Source organism: Lasiosphaeria miniovina (assembly GCF_030549165.1).
Source record: "Lasiosphaeria miniovina strain SMH2392-1A chromosome Unknown B0T26scaffold_3, whole genome shotgun sequence".
NCBI lineage: Eukaryota > Fungi > Ascomycota > Sordariomycetes > Sordariales > Lasiosphaeriaceae > Lasiosphaeria > Lasiosphaeria miniovina.
The window spans coordinates 266,515-287,359 of record NW_026848222.1 but is presented as its reverse complement, the minus strand read 5'-3'; the positions used below and the strand labels follow the sequence as shown (position 1 = coordinate 287,359).

The 20,845-nt window shown below is 54.8% G+C and overlaps 7 protein-coding genes across 7 annotated transcripts; 3 read left to right on the top strand and 4 right to left on the bottom strand.

The window, feature by feature from the left end:
• Positions 1 to 992: 992 nt before the first annotated feature.
• B0T26DRAFT_641694 (hydrophobic surface binding protein A-domain-containing protein) lies at positions 993 to 1,424 on the top strand (the record flags this gene model as incomplete). Its single annotated transcript, XM_060437366.1, has 1 exon — positions 993 to 1,424. A coding segment is annotated over one exon (432 nt), but the record flags the coding sequence as incomplete, so codon positions are not given.
• Positions 1,425 to 1,644: 220 nt separating this feature from the next.
• Positions 1,645 to 3,297, bottom strand: B0T26DRAFT_749152 (uncharacterized protein; the record flags this gene model as incomplete). Its single annotated transcript, XM_060445062.1, has 4 exons — positions 1,645 to 2,207; positions 2,307 to 2,392; positions 2,480 to 2,580; positions 3,253 to 3,297. 4 exons carry the CDS (start codon positions 3,295 to 3,297, stop codon positions 1,645 to 1,647), a joined length of 795 nt encoding a protein of 264 aa, XP_060297577.1.
• Positions 3,298 to 5,420: 2,123 nt separating this feature from the next.
• B0T26DRAFT_869921 (uncharacterized protein) lies at positions 5,421 to 6,170 on the top strand (the record flags this gene model as incomplete). The annotated part of the gene is made up of 5 exons (XM_060447899.1): positions 5,421 to 5,494; positions 5,555 to 5,575; positions 5,702 to 5,778; positions 5,900 to 5,975; positions 6,053 to 6,170. 5 exons carry the CDS (start codon positions 5,421 to 5,423, stop codon positions 6,168 to 6,170), a joined length of 366 nt encoding a protein of 121 aa, XP_060297576.1.
• Positions 6,171 to 6,829: 659 nt separating this feature from the next.
• On the bottom strand, positions 6,830 to 8,297 carry B0T26DRAFT_189873 (uncharacterized protein). Its single transcript, XM_060433671.1, has one exon. It carries the CDS (start codon positions 8,172 to 8,174, stop codon positions 7,131 to 7,133), a length of 1,044 nt encoding a protein of 347 aa, XP_060297575.1. The 5' UTR covers positions 8,175 to 8,297; the 3' UTR covers positions 6,830 to 7,130.
• Positions 8,298 to 10,798: 2,501 nt separating this feature from the next.
• On the bottom strand, positions 10,799 to 11,729 carry B0T26DRAFT_749149 (uncharacterized protein; the record flags this gene model as incomplete). Its single annotated transcript, XM_060445061.1, has 4 exons — positions 10,799 to 11,103; positions 11,264 to 11,376; positions 11,411 to 11,554; positions 11,653 to 11,729. 4 exons carry the CDS (start codon positions 11,727 to 11,729, stop codon positions 10,799 to 10,801), a joined length of 639 nt encoding a protein of 212 aa, XP_060297574.1.
• A 2,483-nt stretch (positions 11,730 to 14,212) lies between these two features.
• On the top strand, positions 14,213 to 18,599 carry B0T26DRAFT_189743 (uncharacterized protein). Its single transcript, XM_060433670.1, has 3 exons — positions 14,213 to 14,682; positions 14,805 to 15,110; positions 15,173 to 18,599. The coding sequence occupies exons 1-3, from the start codon at positions 14,408 to 14,410 to the stop codon at positions 18,474 to 18,476; spliced, it is 3,885 nt and encodes a 1,294-aa protein (XP_060297573.1). The 5' UTR covers positions 14,213 to 14,407; the 3' UTR covers positions 18,477 to 18,599.
• A 574-nt stretch (positions 18,600 to 19,173) lies between these two features.
• Positions 19,174 to 20,741, bottom strand: B0T26DRAFT_849790 (ubiquitin-conjugating enzyme). The gene is made up of 2 exons (XM_060447626.1): positions 20,278 to 20,741; positions 19,174 to 20,157 (listed from the first exon to the last, which is right to left on the bottom strand). Exons 1-2 carry the CDS (start codon positions 20,302 to 20,304, stop codon positions 19,660 to 19,662), a joined length of 525 nt encoding a protein of 174 aa, XP_060297572.1. The 5' UTR covers positions 20,305 to 20,741; the 3' UTR covers positions 19,174 to 19,659.
• Positions 20,742 to 20,845: the final 104 nt, after the last annotated feature.

The following is a 20,845-nucleotide window of genomic DNA, read 5'->3' as shown; positions in this document are numbered from 1 at the left end:
TCTGCTCGGGTTCGATATCGTCCTCCTTGTGGTCCACTTCATCCTCTTCTGCCGGGCCTGTGTCGAAACGAGCCGATTCAACGCGCAACGGCAGAAAGTAATATACATCACCGTCCCTACCCAAGGCGGCCCCATCCCTTACGGCTACTATCAAGGACAGCACGCGGCCTACCGGCAAGCCCCGTATCCGCAAGCGCCTTATCCGCAAGCGCCATATCAGCAAGCACCATATCAGCAAGCAACATATCAGCAAGCACCATATCAGCAAGCACCATATCAGCAGGGAGTGCCGTACCCGAACCAGCTGTCGGGGTACTACCCGCCGGTGGTCTCGGAGAGGAAATCGTCACGTTACCAGCAATCGCAGACCCCCGCAGCTCCCTACGAGTACTACGCGCCAGAAGCGCCTCCTCAGACGAGATCCAGTGCGCGGCAATCTCGGCGAGGCCATTCATCCACGGCCCCTCCACCATCAGCATCAGCATCGCTATCGCCATCGAGCAACACTCAACCCCAGAACCAACCCTTGCCGCAACTCCCTCATCAAGCTCCAGCCCCCGTGGCAGCTCCCGTCACTGTGGTATCTCCCGCGCCTGTGGCGGCAGAATGATAAACGGTGGTTTTTAATTTTGCCCCGCGCCTCGTTTCTTTACTTTGGAAAGATGGGTTGTCGGGAACGTAAGCATGGAAATGTTTTCTGAAAGCTTTGCGCTTGCTTATAATGACCATAAGCCGATACCCCAGCTATGACAGAGAATTTTAGCACATCCCCAGCATACCTACCTAATTTAATGTCATTTACCTGATTCACGCCTGGCGAGCCTAGCCGCTTTCTACTTGACGGACCTGCATGTTTACATTACAATTGTCGTACAGGGGAGGTCGCCTTCCCCGCAGCTTCAGGTGACACCAGCAAGCCGATAGATACTAATGATACGCTCATTCGGAACCCCTAAGATGTTGTTCAATGTCGGCCATCATCGCCGCTCTAAACAGTCGACAACTCAACTCTGAATCTGCAGTCCAACATAGCCGGGTGGAAGGGCGACCTGCTCGGCACGCTACCCATCATCTCGGAGAGCACGGCTCTGCTAGCCAGCATCAACAAGGGCACCAAGTTGGCCAAGGCCAGCACGGCAGTCGACTTTCTCGGCGCCATCGGCGTCGCCCTGGCCACCGTCAGCCTGGCCACCAGCGTCAACACGAGCCTGACGGCCGTCATCGCCGCCAAGCACAAGTTCGACAAGCTCAAACTGAGCCCCGTCATCCTCGTCGACCTCGACCTGCAGAAGAAGGCCACCACCGACATGAGCAATGCTAGTGCTGCACAGGTCCCCGCCGACCTGAAGGACCTGGCCGCGACTCTGGTTGAGCCTATCTTCGCTGCCTTTGATAAGGCCATTGATGTTTTCAACCCCTTCTGAGCACACGCCAGAGCTCTCAGGTTCATGGAGGCAGGGTTGATTAAATGGCGGTGGTGCGGCCCATATTACTTCGCCTACACTTTCTTTCCAATGTACATGTACATAGACAATATCTCTTCATTAAGTCGCATGGCAATTTGTCAGCTGAGCCCCAGACCACTCTTTGGATTTCCCTTTCTCTTGATTCTAATTACTACTAATTAGGTAGGTAAGAAACTACCTACACCCCAAGGTCCAGCTGCCCTTGCGCCCGGCTGTAGCCCTCCCACTTGCTGCGCAGCAGGACGTTGCGCTCCAGCTCGAACTGGTACTCGCGCTTTAGCGTGTCAATGTAGACGCGCGCGCGGTCCAGTACCTCGGCCTTGGTCACCCTACGCCCGCCGCCGTCTCTGTTATCTCCGTCGTGCTCCTCGCGTGTCCGGGGGTTCGTCGGTGCTGGTGTTGCTGTACGAGTTGTTGTTGATGCGTTGGCGTCATTGGAGACTACCGGAGCTGAAGCCTTTGCTTCTACTGCCGTCTCCGGTGATATGGCGTCGTTGCCGTCCGGTTCGGCGTCGGCATCGGCGCTGGTCCCGGCGCCTTTCTCGGCCGCCCACCGCGCTTCGCTGGCCGTCTTGGGCAGCGCGGCCAGCAGCTCGTCGTAGTACCCCTTCAGACGGTCACGGTACTTTCTCTCCACCTTGTTGTGTTTGGCTCGTACGCTGGGTTGTAGCGGTGGCTCGGCGACAGAGGGACTGTATGGGGGGTTCTGGCCAAGGGCTGGAATTGCCTGGTGAATTGCGACTGGCGAGAGCAGCGCACCACTGGCACGTGGGGTTCCAATTTGGACTGAGGAGGAAGAAATCGCCCTCCTGCTTCTGGCCGTGATTTTGCGTGTCCTACCGCGGTTCAAGTTTGGCGGCGGCGGCGGCGGCGGCGGTGGTGGTGGTGGTGGTGGTGGCATCAGCGAGGGATTATTCGCTCCGGTGCTAGACGCGGGTCTAGCAAGTGAGACACCGACTCGACCGGCTTGGGAAGCCCTCCTGTTCCGTGTTTTGGTTTCCCTCGTTTCTAACATGCCCTCGTCTGTTCTAAGGGGACGCTTTGCCCTGGGTTTCTCAATGATGGCGTTGTAGTTTCTGGGCTCCTGGTTGCCGGTGCCACCGTCCCAGTGAGTCTGATATTCATTGGTCGGCTTGAGATGATATGGGCTTGTTGGCAATGCGGCATGGCCATGTCCAGCCAAGGGGCCGGGACTGGCTGTTCCTGGGTCACTGGGAGGGAAAGACGTGGGCCAGGTGGATGAGGGGGCTTTGTGGCTCTGCCACGGTCTTGTCGGATTGCCATGGTGATTTTGCGTGTATGTTGAGCCCGGTAGGATGGACGGAAGGCCCATTGAGCTCTGAGGAGCAGCAAAATATTCAGGCACCGGATTAAATGGATGGTATGAAGGGTTCGACGCTGAGTCGGCGCTGGTAGCAAAATGCCCTGCAGAACCAAGTTCGCCCGGCACAGAATCATAAATCGAACTGGCGATGAGAAATGGGCCCACCAAGTGTGTGGCGGTCGATACACGGTAGCCTTCCGCGTATATAACAGGAGGTATCGACGACGTTGCATAGCCAGATGGCGGGCACTGGCTGGTGGGTTCAGGTGCATAAGAGTACAGTGACGTGGGATTTTGGGGGAGAGTCTGCCATGGTGTCAGCCGATCCCGGACTTCAAGGCCATGGCATGATTATTTTCGTCTCCTGCACTCTGCAAGGCACAGGTCACTTGGCAGGCCTGCAGTCCCTAGCCCGGCTCTCCTGGTGGGGGCCTTCCCAGAGAGAAAGGTTTGCCTATTTACCTTGGGCTTCGGTTCGACTTCGAGCTCAGGGTCGAAGCCCTCCATATTATGTGGAAGATTGACGGAGTATCGGTGTACAGAATTGTGTCGGAGAAGGGAACGGGCCAGCGAAGCAGCTGGATGATTAAGACAGGGCACAACGATGCACTTGCTATGTTGAGCAGAGAAGTTTTGTTGGCACGGCCTAGACATGGCGGGTCCTGATTATCAAGATGCAAATGAAATATACTCAACAGCTTCATCCTCGACCCTGTTGTTATGTGTCTGGAACTACGCCCTAGAAAAGATGAGTGCCTCTCTGGCCGTACAAGAACCCCGACCCGGCCAGAACAGCCAAGAGGCATGAGCTAGCGAAAAGTTTCGGCACCAGGGACAGAGGAGAATAGTGTGCCGCCTCTCAGCAAGAAGCAGTGTGACGCCTCTCAGCAAGAAGCAAACAAGCCAGCAGCGGGCGACAGACTTTTCACCGCAGCGTCACTTCACCATTGGCCAAAGAGCACACAGAAGCGGTGCTGAGATGTTCCAATGTCTCAGATGAAATACCGCCGGAGAGGTTAGGATACGGTTTGGCTGTTTAAGATGAACCATTGGGGTTCCATCCGGTCCCGGTCCCGGTCCCTAGGCCGGCGCGGCGGCACACTTGACGCTACGCAGTGTTCGCACGCGACTTGGCACACCTCGGGGACTAGCGGCGGCAGGCGTTCGTTCAGCTTGCGATGATCAATAATCGTACCACTGCGGCAACTCCCGCTTCAGCTCTGAAAACGTGGCGTGCCCCCCATGCGCGGTCTAGACCTGCGTCCCAGCAGAGCGCACTTCAACGAATCACATCTCCGGTTTCTCTACCTGCAATTTACAAACAATCGATGGCGCCGATTCCGAGAGAAAGAGCAGCACTTGGAAATCGGGGCAGGCGTTTGGAGCCCCAGTTGATGTTTGTTGGGAGTGGGAAAATGGCGCACAAGGTAAAGTTTGGAAAACGGGCTAGCTCAGCCGTCAATTGGTTGTGGAATCAAATACCGCAATGTCTCGTTCTGAGTTCATTCAACCCACTTACCAACATAAAGGTACCTAGGCCATTTCCAAGCTCAAGCCATTTCGCGATTGGCACTAGAATCAAGGCGATAGCGCTTAAAACACAACACAACCCGTGACGTGGCAATATGACGGGCTTCGTTTTCGACGTGCATGAGCGACGAGCAAAATGGATGCCACGTCGAACAAGACGAAAAGAAGAGCCATGTAAGGCACTGACCCATGTTGCACAACATGTGAGGAACTCTCTTATCCCGACCCCCTTGGGCTGTGCGGTGCTGCATGATATATGGGCAGGACAAAAGAAGACAGGGATAGCTGAACCCGGAAACTCGGCGACCCTTGCAGCTAAATCATGTAGAAAAGATGGCTACAATTTCCAATAGATCGGCATCTAAAACCTACTCGCCCAGGCCATGTCTTACTATCATTCGAGGTCTGGGCTGAGGTGACGTGTTGAAACATGTAAGCCACCTTTGGGGCTGATTCGACCGAGTATTCCCCAAAAAGAATGTAGGAGAAGATGTCCATCTTCGGGGTAGAACCACACACTTAGGATATGTTTCAACTTCCAAGGGACTCAACAACGATGCCCCCGGCCAAATCTCACAACTCTCCTCGCTTTGGGCTTATAACAAGCCATTGTGCAAGCTGGGCAATACTCTGGGTCTACCGTCCCAAGTAATGTCACATTCAGCCAGTTATTGACAGCGGTTCTGATTAATATAGATAGCCGGCATCTTGGCGGCAATGTCGGGAGGCGGACTGTAAACAAGATCCTTTGGCAGCGAGAACAACACTTTTACCCGGGGGTTCGCAGTTGCTGGCGGGGCAACAAAATACGCGCAACAAGGCCGTTTGACGCGGAGCAGTGGCCAAACGAGGAAATGACGGCGAGAGGGCAATCGTGTCCCTTGGTTTGCTCCGCGGCCCAAGATTGCCGCAGTTAATGAATACCGACAGGGGACGGCGTTATAGGGGAAGGGCATATTATGTCTGCATACATAAGATGGTAGGTATGCACTTAATTAGGCAACGACAAAGCCAAACTACCTACCTACCTACTTACTGCTTGCAGAGATCAGAGGCATCCAGGTTTAAGCTCTGAACATAACCGACCCTAGCCCAGCAAAATGAGGCTCGCCATCGTTTTCTCGACGGTCATATCCGCTGCAGCGGTGCTGGTTCAAGCCAGCCCTGCGCAAAAGTATAGCTTTGACTCAAACCTTATGAATGAACAACCATGTGAATTCTGACATACTTTTAGTGACGCCGCCGTTGCCGATTAGTAGGCTTTTTGTCTGATTACTTACCCCCTCCCGCCCCTTATTCATATTCAGATCCATCTTCTTATCGGCAACTATACGCCCGCCACATTGCTGGGAAGCCGCTGACACCAGGCGGATCACAATAGCATCATCAAGTGGTGCCAGAATGCCAACTACCAAGGGACGTGCGTGGAGACACGACGCGGCGTTGTAGGAAAGTGCTGTATGTAACTCGTCGTCGTTCATTCCACCCCTATTTCTCCAGTATATACGGCTGCAACAACAACATCAAATCAAAAATCGAAAGGAACACCCAAGCTGACAAAGGGATCACCGTTCTCAAGACAACGTGGATGCGGCAAATGTCGGCAAGCTCGGCTCTGTGCAGCATGACCCAGGTCTGACGTGCTACTACTACTCGTGAGTAACTTCCTCTCCACCAGGGCCTTGCTCATTTCGTCTTGACAAGATTAAAACAATATATTTCACTTGCATAGAAAGGCTGCGTGCGACGGCAGCTTTGCCGCCCAGGCTCAGAACACCACGACACTCCCGCCGGGCAACCAGATCAAGTCGTGGATGTGCGACCTGACTTCGCAGCTCAGCCCGCCTTAAAGGGCGCCTCAGAAGCGGAATGACTAGGGAGACGTTATTTGTTTTTGATTTTCGACTGTGAAAAGCAAGTTGTTGGTGTGGCCACCTCACCTACGCTGGACATGTAATTACCTTAGCTACTCTACAAACGGAATGAAGAATGAAGCCCTCCAAGTTCTTCAACCTGAGAGCCATGCTGTTCAAAGTAGGCACCTACCTACCTAGGTATCTTGAATAGCCCCGGGTCAGTCACCGACCGTTGAAAAGAATAATGATACGAAGCGGGCATTTTATTTCTTGCCCACAACATAGTTACCGTCAACGCAACAACACCACGCCTCGCCTTACCGATCTACCACCTACCTACCTACTAGGTTAAACGCTGACTATGACGGAACTAGAGGAAGTACGAAGGTTTAGGCCAATAGAGAGGGTCACTCTCCTCACAGTGATTCGGATCATTCTCCCCACCATCGAGGATCGGTTACTGCAATCCTAGCTACCCAGAAAGCGGCTTCAACGGAACCCCATTTCAGCTCAGGAGGTCGGGCGCCAGGCATTTGGTCTTGAACAGCAGATTAAATTGAAGGGAATAAATGGAAAAGAGCTGAATTCCTAGGGCAAGGACCTGAACGCCACATCCCAACAGTGTTTAGATTCAAGTCGCCAGCTGCCTGGTCAACAAGCCAACCTCTCACAATGTAAGGAGATAACGGCCTTCAGGGCTATTACAGGGGGTCCAATGAGCTTGAGCTGATCCGTAGGGGCCGGCACGGCACCTAGTGAACCAACTTGAACCGTACAATCTCAAACCCTGCCTACTGTGGAGGGTGACCCCCCCCTTTTTTTTTGGTCTGAGCCTTCGTGTGCAATAGATATCCAAGAAAACCTCGTGCGCGATAAATGGCAAAAAAGAAATGCGTGTGTGAGAATCCCACGCCCCGCCGGACCCTCCCCGCTGGGCCCTAGCTCCAGATCTAATTAGATCCTCCGCGGGGATATCATAGTAGCAGCAGCAGCAGCATCCCTGACACCGATCCTACGGAAGCACTCCTGGCTCTCGCGGCGGAGGCAGCTGTTCTCACGCTTGAGCGTCTTGATGTGGCGCGTCGCGAGCTCGAGCACGTCGGCCTTGGTCATGCGTTTCTCGTCGGGCGCTGCGTCGTCGGTACCACTGCCAGCCCACTGCTGCTGGTCAGCGGCGAGGAGCACGTTCAGCAGGCGCTCGAAGCGCGCGTTGAGGCGGTTGCGATACTGCTTCTCGACCAGGTTGTGGCTCTTGCGCGCGCTCTCCTCTGGGCGGCATTGGTGGCTGTTTTGCTGGACCGACGTGGCTGATGCTGGCGACGAGGGCAGAGATGGCGGGGCGGCCCGGGGTTTCGTAATGCGAGGTGGTGATGGGCGCGACTGGATGCCGCCGCGCTTGCCGCCTTGACTGGTTTCTGTCCTGATCGAATGGGGGTTCTCGGGCCCGGCACTGTTCTCGGTCTTGACGGAGGGCGGCGTGGATCTTTTGTTGCTGGGCCCTGATGATGGGGGCGGCGTGCCGGACCATGGCATCTTCAGGGTTTGGGGAGGCACTGGCGAGACAGCGGCGCTCATGACTGCGGCGTATCCCATGTCCATTCCAGGGGATACGTTGTCAGATACAGGGGGAGGGAGATCGTAGTCGTAGTTGTTGTAGGCGGGCCGCTGAAGTTCAGCTGCATTGGCAGTAGGGAACTCATAGCCAGCCCCTGAAAAGTTGCCCATGGGGGTAAACAATGAGTTTTCGTCGGAGCTGCTTTGGTTTGGCCAGCCCGGCCTGTTGGCTGTTGTACCTTGGTGACTAGTGTCCTCCTCGGCGAACGGTGTTGGAGGCAGAGGGCCGTTGCCGCACAGTGTGTCGCCAAAGGTTGTGTCGTCGATATAGGGACGAGACGAGAGGGACCCTGGAAAGCGGTTATTCAGGGCATGACAGCGCATGTAGTCGATCTCAGCAGCGCTCGAATAGTCGTATGTTGCGGTCATGGGATACGTTTCCATCTGGAGGAGGGCCCGTGTCAGTGGTTGATGTCGATACAAGCATGTCTCTGGTGTGACAGTAAGGTGGCGTGATGCAAATGCAGAGCAAGAGAAGCCAAGCAAAATGGGTGGTTAACCATCCTTGGGGTCAGTGGAAAGCTGCTCGATGGAGCAATCCAACCATGGACACCTATGCCGTACCCAGACCTCATATCCAAATAACAGCATGTGCTGTCTGGATTGGCCTCTGGTCTAACCCCTTTACCGATGCAGCCGATGTCCGCCAGCCCGCTTGCAGGTAGTCCAGCCGGGATCAGGCCACCTCGTGCAATATTCTCGCTTCTCCTGAGGCGGCTTCCCGACGCCCACTATCCATAGAAGAGAGTAGCAAGCACATGACGGTAAGAAACCGACAGAGAATCCTCGAGCCTGAGGTCCCAGTCGATCTGTAAGAGTCTAGGGGTTGGAGAAGTACGCTGCTTACCTCGCTGGCGTCGAGGATATGGGGTTCAACAAGACCGTTTAGCTGGAGGTTGGCATCCATTTGGAGGGAACTTTTGTCGAAACCGTATGGTAGCTGCATGTTGTTCGTACAACCTCGACCAGGAGACGAATTATGTTGACGAGGGAAGGTACGGCGATGGTGTAATCTGAAGCGACACAACTCAGTGCCAGGAAATTGGTAAATGGGAGACAATAATGTTTGACCGGGGGAAATCGGTATTGGCTGATCCAGGTATATATATGTATATCCCACGGTCAAAAAGTTAATAGACGAAACTTTGAGAAGGCCGAAACGAAAAGACAGGCTGCCTAGGAGTTCTCGCCATGGGATAACTCAAAAGGCGCCCCAGCGTCTAGGTAAGTTAGAGTTCCGCAGGGCTGGTGTTAACGGTGGCCGGCTGGTAGGAAATGGCAGAGAGAAGGGCGACAAGAGACCGCGAGTATGCGTACCGCCGCCGCTGGCCTCAATGTCAGATCATGGCTCGAAACTCAAGTTGATGCCGCGTCTTGGGAGCCGGTGGCTTACATAAAAGCAACACCACTACAAGACAACAGTGGCAAAAATGAACAATAATTTGTTGATATCAGCACTTCGAAGCTGGTTGGTACAACGTTGGTCGGCTGCGAGAGTCGGCAAGGAACCTAAGTTTATTTTAAGCCATGTCGATGAAGATGCTATACTCCTACCAACTAACCGAAGAAGCCACGAGGAGATATTGGGACAGTCTGTAACAAACGTCGTCCTAAATCCAAATATGCAGAGTTTACATACGCGCAAAACAAGAAACTAGGGAAGTTGACACCCTTTCAATTTGAGTATTTCCGTGGCCTGCTTCCCAGCCACGGTCCCAGAGAGGCCGAATCCTCTCCGGCAAAGTACCTATGACACCATGAGCCCATTATCGTGCATCCCGACAGCCTGGAAGAAGAAGCCCTGGGCTTCAGCTTCAATACCGGGCAGCTACGCTCTCAACTGCTCCAGAGCAAGAAACCAGGACCAGGCGTCTTCCGCAATGCCACAACGCCTAACCGTTATTCTTCGGAAAACAAATCGTGCGGACTCAAAGCAGCATGCCCGCGGCAGCTGGGAAACGGGAACGAGAACCGCCAGTTCTGATGGCATGGAACCTTTCCACCAGAGACAAACAAAAGGTCCACTAATTAATCTTTCCTGATGATAAAGAAAAAAAAAACCCGTTCAACTTAAACTGTTGCAGCTATTCCCCATATTACTTACTTTACTCACTCGCCGAAAATCAGTACCAATAATCGGCTAGAGACCGTTGCCGCGCGGGCACTTCCGGGCGGCCCCTTCGACCTGCAGACAGACAGACAGACTGACAAAAGTGACCTCTGTGTGCAGCGGCAGCACCAGCGGCGCTTGCAAGCAAAGGCAGGCCACGTCGCAGCGACCCCCCCCCCCCCCCAATCGGCTGGGCCGCCCAAACGGGCCCGCATCACTCTGGGGAGGTATGTACGCACAGCAACTAAGGTAGGTAGGTAGGTATTGGCGCGATTGGAGAGTCCGAATGACCAAAAAACACAATAGAGTCGGCCCAAAAGGGATTTGGGCTACTGAACTGGCAGCGTGACATGTCGGGATTGGGCTCCCCTCGCAGCGCCTATCAGGCATGCAGAAAGCTAGCTGCTGGCCGGAGAAGTAATAAGAAAAGGGGCGCCGCACAAGTTTTCGAAAATGGAATACTGACTTTCATGTCTCGCCCGAATATCGAATATGGCGGCGGTGCGACCGAATAGCCACCCGGTCGCACAAACCACCATTGATAAGAGGTATCTACATTGGTCTTGTACTTGGTGTATGGCGGATGCGCGACCGGCCCAAGTCTAATAAACACTAGAACCCGAGGAAACGCGATGCGACCAGAAGATATGTCTATTAATTTCTCTCACCCTCATATCGGTATCCGAAAAGCCCTGCATTTCTTTATGCTTTCTAGATATTGGAAACATTCGAGCGCGCACGCCGTCCTCCCCCAACAGCAATTAGAGGCTATCACGACTAGAAAAATGTCCGACAAAGGGTCCCCGGGATGTGTCTTTTGGGAATGATGAAGCAGGGGCAAGAACTGTGATCGGATGAAAGGAAGGGATTACGATGCTGCCAAGCGTTTTCGCATCAATCAATCCTCTTCGTCGTCATCATCGCCGACGGCAAGGCCCTCGTCGTCACCCTCGACTTCGGCGGGTCCCGCAGAGATCTTGACGGCCTTGGCAGGGAGTTCATCAGCGACGTCATCCTCGTCGTCCTCTTCCTCATCCTCGGGTGCGTCGTCTCCATCTTCCTCCTCGTCAAACTCATCCTCTTCCTCGCCCTCACCCTCTTCATCTTCTTCGTCACCGTTCTCTACAACCTTGCCGTTCTTGTGCGGCACGGCACCCGAAGCAGCGGGTGCCGTCTTTAGCTTCTTCTTGGGGGGAGCTTTGTCTGAAACCATTCGTCAGCCTTTGCCACTTCCGATAAGGAGCCAAGGACGGTCCGGCCGGTGAGCCGGGATTCGCCGGATGGATGGTCTGCTGCTGGATCTAGCCCTCTAGATGCAGAGTGCACAGCAGTTACCGGCGGAGACCCACGGTCCATAGCTTACCTGTGACGCCGTTCTCTTCCTCAGCGCCCTCTCCAGCGCCATCTTCCTCTTCGTCGAAGTCCTCGTCCTCTTCATCGTCCAGTTCTTCATCGTCTTCATCATCTTCGACATAGCTGCCAAGTCAGGTCAGAAATCTGGATTATCGACGTCAAGAAGTCTAGAGGCGTCCTGATGACGCCGAGTGCGTCACCGACAGCCCGGCAACGCGGCCGGAGCGAGTGCTCCGAGATACGGGACGAGTCGGGGTTCAACGATATGGGTGTATTATACATGCGCCGGCTTGCGCCGATACTGTTGAGCCGAGTCCCGTATCTCGTTGCAGTCGCCTAATAGCCCCGACATGGGCGACGGTATCGGATGAAGTGTGCGACAGCTAGAGAGCAACTTACTCTTCCTCTTCCTCCTCGTCACTGGGTAGGGAGACAAGCTCGTCTTCCTCCTCCTGCTTTCTCTTGCGTCCCGTCATTGTGGAAGGTGGTTTGGGTGATATCAATTGGCAACAGGGAAGGTGATCGGAACACCAGAGGGCGGGTTTAGATGGCAGAGAGAAGGGGCGAGGCCGGCGAGGAAAGAGGAAGAAAGGGAGGAAAGGCTGTGTGGAAGGGGGTTTCGGGGGGTGGTGGGCGAGCAAAGGCTGGGAGCTTCAGCGGGAGGTACGTACCTCTCGAGGGCACAGAGGGGAAGGGGCAAGGTCGAAGGGGTGCGGAGGGGGGAATCGCGGACCAGAAGGTGGGCGGCGGTAGAGAGGAGAGGTCACTGAGGTGGAGAGGGGGGGGGAGCTTCAGCTCCATGGTGCGGGAGCAGGGGAGCTAGGCTAGTTGATTACGCCAGACTTGGGGAAGTGGACACCTCAGGCAAGCTCGCCGCCTTGTGTATCTCGACATTTGGGTGGGGATTGGGGAACAGAGGAGGAAGGAGAGACTGAGAGAGAGAGGCAGGCAGGCAGGAAAAGGCCTGCAGGGGTTCCTGCGGCGGGTTGGTGGCTGCCAGTGCCAGTGCCCAGTGCCAACCTGTCTGCACTCTGCACTGCTGCAGCGTAGTGTAGGTTGCGAGTTGGCTGTGGGCAGAGGGGTGAGGCGGAACTCGGATCACTTCCTGGCTTTGCTGAGGTACAGAGCATGTACACACTAATGTACGTGTAACTCTGTGCCTGCGGAGGTAAGGTTGGGGGTGTATTTTTAGGCCAAAATGGGAGAGAGCTCAACAGGTGCCGTCCTCCGAGGGCCGATGAGGGAGCTCGGACCTTTCTGTGAGGAAACACGACCCCCTGAAGGTACGGTGCAATCCGCTGGTGCAGATGGGCCATAACGTTCCAGTTGCATAGTCTGCATTTCGTTTTTCCGAACCGCTCCATCGCCTCTCTCCCGCAGAAAAGAAGGTCGCCGTGAGTTCTAAAGCCGAGGGAACGTCGACTACTCGTCAAAGCTAAAAAAAAAAAAGCCCTGACGAGTACCAAACATCACGTGAATTGGCCGGCCAAAGTGTCTGTTGGGAGAAACTGGTTGACTGGATCCACTACCCCAAGACAGAGGCTTTTGGTGGTTGGTCTTGGGACTCCAGTTTCATTGGCCTCGAAGGCCCTTGGTCTTGGGAAGAACTTGGGCGAGCTTTGCGCTGTGCATTTCAGGATTTCGTGGCTATCTATGGCAGCAGGCGGTGCGAGAAATGAGCCTCGTCTTCAGACCACTCCAAAGCTGAGGGAATGAATTCCTTGGCCTGGGCTTATCTCATGGCGGCTGCTCCTGCTCCTGTACCGAAATCGCCCTGTCGGCAACATATGTAAGATGCGTGACCGGCGCACACAATGATGTGCGAGCCTTCCCCGCTGTCCCCGCAGCCACCGCGTTGCCAACGCGATTGTCGCGTTTGACGCGTCGAAATTGCTGCGTCGCAGGTTCCCCGTAGAACAGATGATCTGAGATGAGCCGGGTCTGACACAACGGAACGGGTTGTCGTACGGAGCAAAAGTTCCCATACTCCTAGAAGCTGAGATGTTTAGTTATGCCTGAAATTATAAGAAGTGGTGAATTGGAGGAAGACAAAAAATCCCAAATCAAAAGAAGCAATGATAGAAGCAATGATGAATGCATTGGTGGCGAATACCTACACTGGACCTTTAGACGTGGGCGTTGAGACTCGACAATTGGAAAGGCGACAGGCCATATCCAAAGGCAGTCATCCGCAATTGGTGGGGCCCAGTGCGCAAAATGTCAGGGTGGACTAACTGTAGTTGTTACGCGCGTGCAAAGTGCCCGGCTATTGTCCAAGTCGACATTGTAGGCTCAAGATTGTCGTAAATTTTCATTTTGAACCGTGCCGGCGACCGTCAATTATTGGCTTCGTACCTTAGCTCACGCATTGCGAACCATCCGGGGCGTGAGAATATTGCATTGGCTTTTGCTCAGAGTCTGCGGAGCGCACAGAAAGGCCCATTACTTTACCTAATCGGGACCGGAATAACCTAATCCAGGCAGGCACCAAAAGATTCCGGAAGCTCGCCGCGGTGGTTCGTGCTTCTAGCGCACATGCCGACGCGGGGCTCTCCCATTGCACCGGGCTCGCTTTGCCAGGGGCAGGAGCGGAGGGTTTCCTGTCAGGGCTACGGATTACCCAATGAGCGCCTTGAAACCCAAGATGAGAGGATACCTCAGGTACGGACGGACGGGTCCTTGTCAGCTCCCGTCGTCCTCAAAACGTCGGATGTGCCTGCCCAACGACATAAAGTTTCAAGATCACGTTGTTATAGTTGAATGAAAGGAACACTGGGAACCAGACGTTTCGATCATGCTCATCGTTCCCCTATTATCCTCCTTTACAGCTAAAGCCTTCTTATCCAATACTGCAGGTTGTCGGCACCTTACCGAGAGGTAGCAAGCTTACTTCTCGACGCTCGGAGGAAAAATGCGGGATATTGGTAGAAGTTTTTCACCCTTGGTCCCTTCCTGATTGTCACACGACGCAAGGAGCAAATGGTGTCCTGCAACCCAGAGGCAGGATGGAGGTTGTGGCCTGTCGGTCCATTCCACAAAATAAATCAGCCCGTGGGAATTGGGAATCTCAGGTTATGGGAAGACTACCACGCCGGGCCTTCTGTGCCGCTCTTCAATCCTAATCGCTTTTCTCCCGTGCCCAACCTTGGCAGGAATGAGATATTGTACACATCTGCTCTGCCCTTGCGTCGACAGCAGTTATCATAACGTTTTGGAACTTGTCTACCCTACCCCATTGCTCCACGCCCGAGTTTCTATGCCCCGGAAACAACCTGGAAGCGCCTTCCGTCTTCCTGGTGAACTAGGTATTCCAGGCTGTACCAGGAAAAGAAGTCGAGGCGAGGCCGCCCAAAGCTATTTGGGGGGCGCCAAATCTTCTGAACGGGCCGCGTCAACGCATTCTCGCCTGCCCCTCACAGACAGACACAGGTTCGCGCTCTTGCAGCACATCCTTATTGCACGTTTGGCGTGGGATCGGACCCGCATCCGAGCGTTTGCATCTCACGCCTGCATTGTAGGGAACTCGTTGCTTACTCGGCCTAAAACAACAGACAACGCGACTTGTTTGCAAAAGAGACTCATGATGATGATGCCCTTGGATACATCGGCAATCCTCATTTAATACAGTGGGTGCCCACGAGACTGTCAGGGTGCCTTCCCGGTTTCTTGGGGAGCGTGGCAGGTGAGGTTGGCAAGTCGCCGGGATCTTCTCCCTGCAAAAATCCGCATGCGCGCCCAGAGCGCCCACAGCGCCCACAGCGCCCAGCGTGGACTGGGATCTTTCATCGTCAATCCCGGCAGCTAATTCCCCCCCAGCAAGCGACTCCATTTAGGGTCCGCTGGCGCCAGCTCCTGCTGTAGGTACTCATTTGTGCGGTAATAACAGGGCGCACCAGCCAAAAATTTAATAACAATGAAGCAGTGCGGCTCCCGATGACAATCTTTTCACCTCCCGGTCGCCAGCGTCTCCAATACCTTCTGTGAGTGCGCCTTTCCTAGCAACGGCCGCCGTCATGTCTGGCCTTTCCCCAGACGACGACGACCACGCTGGCGCTGTGGCCAGTCCTGCGGTTAGGCGCCAGCCCACAGAGCCCAGCACCATGAATCGCGAAATCGGCTTGCCTGCGACCGCCAGCCCGCATGCGAGACGCGAGCGGGCCGCGCCTAGACCCTGGCCGAAACACGACGAGGCCGCTACCGCAGAACCGTCCCGCCAAGACCACGCCGACTTTTACGATATCGACGTCGAGATTGCCCCCCCCGACCCCAATTCGACGTTGCGACCCTCGAGCTCGTCAAAACATGGTCGTGAAATCATTTCTGATATACCTACCTTCCCCGACACGCCGATATCTCCTCGCTGGGACTCGCTTTCCAACAGACCGGCTTGGGTTTTCGCATCTAATCCCAGTTCTCCTAGTGCATCACAGTTTCACACACCACAACCTTCGCAGAGGACAAGGGCCGAGTCCACCCCAACACCAAGGGTAGCCGTGCGGCCTGCTTTCACCGCGCTTTCGTCGAACCTATTCATTCCCGAGGCGCCCGAGTTCGACCCTTCGACATCCAATACGCGCGAGTTCCCGTTGCTTGGGCGGCCCCATGATGCGCTAGGCCAGACAGCCACCCCTATTTCCCCCGCCGCAAACAGCGACTCAGCCTTTTTTGAATACCGGCAAACAACGACGACGCCGGAAGGCCCTATGATTGTCGAGAACTTCTCTCGTCCCCGGAAACCAAGCATGAGGTCACAGAGGTCCGATCCCTCCTACTCGCGGCAGGCGCCTACAAATGGTGTAGGTCTACAACTAGATCCCCTCTCCGACCAACCGCCAATCAGCCAGGTATCGCCATACTACAACAGCCTTTGGCCCCGGTCTCGGGGGCTCTCTGGTTCTTCGTCCAAGTCATCGAGCACGTATTCCTCGAATCCTCATCGTCCCTCCAACGATCACCTAGGCGTGCAGTCGAGAACGGGGTCGTTGAGGCGTCCGAATCCCCAATCAGGCGTCCCACCCAGACCCTCTCTAACCTACAACAATAACGGCCCGCAGCCGAGCACTCGCGAGGTCCCGCCTTGGTTGGCCGCAGGTGACGAGCTTCGGTCAAGCTTTCGGTCGCAGTTAACAACCTCGACCGCACAAGGCACCCTGTTCACCGCCGCTGGAACAGAGAGGAGCAGCGTCCTGACCAAGGCCAGCAGTATCACGGAGCATTCCATTATCAACGGCTATGCGGGGACCAACTGGAGGCCTGATTCGGTGGTAGACGACGGACCCAGTCTAGAAGACGTGATGGGCATGTACGAGAGGGGCTTCAACGATTCCGACATCGAGAGTATTCGCCGAAGTATGAGGTTTGCGGACGAGGCGGATGATGTTTTTGATCTCGATACAGAGGCTGGACCCGCTGGACCGGATAACTCCCGACCCCCGAGCATCCGTTCGGAAACGAGCCGGGTGCGAGACCAGATGCTCGAAGCAATGAACGATGAACTACCAATCATTGGAGCGCTTGCTATCCCCGAATCTACGCGCTCGACAAAGCGAGAGTCAGTAAACAATTTTAGAAAATCGCTTTTGCCTAGTTCCTTACCGAAAAATATGGGGCTCGGGCTAGCTTCCGAGCATATGGCAAGGAGAAAGGGCTCGGACACAACAACAGAGTCTGGGAAGCACGATTCGGCCAAGATGCTGGACGGTGATGGTGATGGCGACCAAGCTGCGCCGCAGGTTGCAATCCGCAAGGCGCCTTTAGCAGCGCCGAATGGCGTGATCAACATACACCCTCGCGCGGCCACCCCTTCGCCAAATCCACAGACTGTGCCCGAGCCTCCAGAGGACCCAGACAGCCGTGATCGCTACGGGTTTCGGAAGGCAAGTGTTAATGTCACCCAACAGCAATTCGATGCCTGGGACGCTTCATACACCGAGTACTTGTCTCGCCGCCGCAAGAAGTGGATTGCGCTTCTGAAAGAAAACTCTCTCATGACGGGCCAGCCGAACAGGTTTCCTCCGCGAAGCGCAAGGACGAAACGTTTTGTACGAAAGGGCATACCGCCTGACTGGCGGGGCGCCGCGTGGTTTTACTACGCCGGCGGGCCAGCCATTATGGCTAAACACCGAGGTGTCTACGACGAACTGGTAAAGCGAGCTGCGTTGGACCCGACTGGCTCTGGCAGAATCCCTGGCCAGACCAGTGAGGTGAAGCCCCTCATCATAGAAGACATCGAAAAGGATTTGTACCGTACGTTCCCCGATAATGTACGATTCAGACCACAGCATCCAGCGCGGCCGGCAAACGCAAGCCAGGGCGCGGACGCAGAGCCGTCCGAGGCGGCTTCCGAACCTGAGATGATCACATCGTTGCGTCGTGTTCTCAACGCCTTTGCCCTCTACAACCCACGTATCGGGTATTGCCAGTCGCTGAATTTCATTGCCGGCATGCTCCTTCTCTTTATCGAGACCGAAGAGCAGTCTTTCTGGCTTCTTAACGTCATCACGCGCGTTTATCTTCCAGGAACTCACGAGATGAGCTTGGAGGGCTCCAAGGTTGACCTGGGCGTGCTGATGCTTGCGTTAAAAGACTCTCTGCCCGGAGTGTGGAAGCAAATTGGCGGCGACGAGATCGAGGGAGGTTCAAGCAAAAAGAGCAAGGGAAGGCGCCGGAAAGACGGCGGAACCAAATCTGACCCCAGCGCCAACGACCCCAACCGCTTGCCGCCAATCACGCTTTGCATGACAGCTTGGTTCATGTCATGTTTTATTGGAACCTTGCCCACCGAGACTGTCTTGCGTGTGTGGGATGTCTTCTTTTACGAGGGTTCTCGCACATTGTTCCGGATTGCTCTAACCATCTTCAAGCTGGCCGAGCCCGAGATTAAGGCTGTCGCCGACCCTATGGAGATGTTCGGCGTTGTGCAAACGTTCCCACGACGGCTGATTGACTGCAATGCGCTCATGGAGGCTTGCTACAAGCGGCGCAACGGAATCGGCCATCTGAGCCAGGAGGTCGTCGAAGAGAAACGGGAAGAGCGGCGTGCCGGCATTCGGAAATGGAAAGCAGACCAGGAGTCTACCGGCAATGGTTCGAGGTCGGGAACCACCGCCGCTGCTGGGCTGGACCTCGCTACCGACATGGAAGCTCTCGAAGTCCGTCGTAAGGGAACGCTGTTCGGTCGAAAGAAGGACCGCGAGCAAGCCAGGGCAGCCGAGGTCATGTAGAGCAAGCCTCGGCCCGTCTCAACCTTTACTCTAGTGCCATGAACCAAGCAGATGGCGAAGCTCCTTTTCCCGCGCCATGTCAGGCATCTCAGTATTTCTTTTCACGACATTGATTACCTCTTGCATTTGCTATAAGAGAGTACTGGCCACACAGGGGTCCGGTCCTGTTTCTTTCTTCATGATATTGTTATGACCGCAGCTCACCAAAACAGGGACGGTTTGGATGTATATTGCATGTAACATCAATGTATCTACGGGGGGGGTTCTTTCTTTCTTTTCTTTTGTTCTTGGGAGTTATCAGCGCATTGCGAGGGAAACCAGCATTACGGTGGACAGCGGGAGGGGGTTCACATGACAGATATAGGCTCTCGTCAAGCCAGAGATGGTTGGCGAAAAGATAGTGTGGGAGTTGGAAAGCAAAATTAGGGAGTTGGCCAAGGTCATATATATCAAGTATAGACAAGAGGGCGGCAGGGGAAATACATCCTAGATATGGCGGTTATGCTAGATGACCTAGTTAGCAACGATATATACCCTATTTACCTTTATTTGCATTTCGGCCGACAATAAAACCCATAGATACATGTGCTCTGAAGCATCTTTAGATCTTGGACGGAGAAGACAAACATATTGAAGACTCCGGAACTCCCACTTTATTGCTGTTCGAAGTCTTTTGCAAATGACATTATATATCACCGTAGAACATGTCGTCATACGATACCTCACCTTAAAGGCCATCTCGCACGTTCAGAATACCGCTCAATCGATACTAGTCGCGTCTTTGACCTACGATATACCTAGGTAGTATTTATCAGTCGAAGATGGCGAGGTGGGAGGGAAAAAAAAACCTAGTGCTAGCCGATGCGTCCCCGGAATCAACTATGAGACAAGAATGATGTGTGCATGAAAAAAGTAAACTCCATGTTTCGCTCCAAAATGTGTGTGTGAAAGAGCCCAGCCACTCTTGGGCATAAACGCCCTTTCCCATTCCCATCCCCGTTCACGTTCCCGTTCCCGTTCCTGTTCCTGTTCCCCACCACTGCTCACTCCAGCTTTCTCGTATGTCTGGCCGGGCCTGGCCATCTGTGCGCGTAGCATGATGCTACATTAATTTATGACATTTTTCTTCTTCTTTCTGAAATCGCCCTCTGCAGCTGGCTGCATGTATGTAGACCTGTCTGCGCTACTCATTCGAGTTGCCGGGCGCACCGGCGGCGGCGGTGGGGGGAGCGGCATCGAACTTGGCGGCGCCCTTGGCATAGCGCTGGATGTAGGCGCGGACGTTCTTTTCGAACTCGCCGCGGTCGTTGCGGTACTCGTCGGCGATGCGGCCTTCGAGCGGGTCGTCGGGCTGGGGCTCGACGAGCAGCGAGCGCACCGCCTCGAGCACGGCGCGCAGCTTGGTCGCGGGCTTCCAGGCCTCGGGCTTGAGCGCCGCCAGGCAGATGTTGCCCAGGGTGTCGTTGGTCACGTTGGGGTGGTAGATGCGCGTCGCGAAGGTCACCGTCGGCGGCTTGAACGGGTACTCGCTCGGCAGCGACACCACGACCCCAAACTTGCCCTCCGAGTACACGCTGCCCGGCGGCCCCGCCAGCGTGACGTGCCACTTGTGCACGTCCTCGTCGTCCGCCAGCTCCACCGTCATGCCCTCGGGCGGGCTGCTCATGCACTCGTTCAGTTCCTGTTTGTTTCGGAAACAAGACACATGGCAACGATTAGAAGGCTGCAAGAAATAACGCCAAGAGAGAGAGAACCTTGGGGGAGGCTGAGTATTGGTGGCTGGGAAGGCTTGCTTGCTTACCTTGGCAATGCGTTTTTGCGACGCCATTTTGAAGTATTTATGTGACTTTTCGTACCACCTGGGGTTGCTCTTACCACGATGGTACTTTCCTTTCTAGGCTGTCAGATGTTGTGTAGCGGAAGGGTTCGACGCGTAGGTAGCTCGGTGAAGATGGTGTTGGGAAGCTCCAGCCAGTTTGTCTGCCTTCCTCGAGCTCGGATACCTGAACTTTGGGGATGGGGTGACGACACAACGTTGGGGTAATAATTAGAATGTGAAAAGAAAAAAATTCAATCCCCCTAGAAGATTCCAAATCTTTAGGTGGTCGAGAGTTAACTGGGGAAAAGGAAAGCCGAGGCAAGAGTTTCTAGGGAAAGATGGCTGCAATATGGCAGCCTTCCACCTGCCATATCCAAGGCCGCAGCAGGTGGAGGGGTCAGGCCCAAGGTGGGGCGGCCGAGGCGGGGCAGTGATCCAAGCAACCTAAAGAGCATGGGACTGGAGCTTGGGTCCCTTGGGGCCGGCCAGCCTGACAGGGATACTAGTGAGGCAAATGGTGACTAAGCTCATTGACGCACCCCATTCCATC

Coding starts and splice junctions, on each gene's coding strand:
- B0T26DRAFT_189873 (XM_060433671.1), bottom strand. CDS start 8,174: ATGGAAACGTATCCCATGACCGCAACATACGACTATTCGAGCGCTGCT.
- B0T26DRAFT_189743 (XM_060433670.1), top strand. CDS start 14,408: ATGAGATATTGTACACATCTGCTCTGCCCTTGCGTCGACAGCAGTTAT. Junction 14,683..14,804: donor CCCCTCACAGACAGACACAG/GTTCGCGCTCTT, acceptor CTAAAACAACAG/ACAACGCGACTTGTTTGCAA. Junction 15,111..15,172: donor CGCTGGCGCCAGCTCCTGCT/GTAGGTACTCAT, acceptor ATAACAATGAAG/CAGTGCGGCTCCCGATGACA.
- B0T26DRAFT_849790 (XM_060447626.1), bottom strand. CDS start 20,304: ATGGCGTCGCAAAAACGCATTGCCAAG. Junction 20,158..20,277: donor CGCAAAAACGCATTGCCAAG/GTAAGCAAGCAA, acceptor CGAAACAAACAG/GAACTGAACGAGTGCATGAG.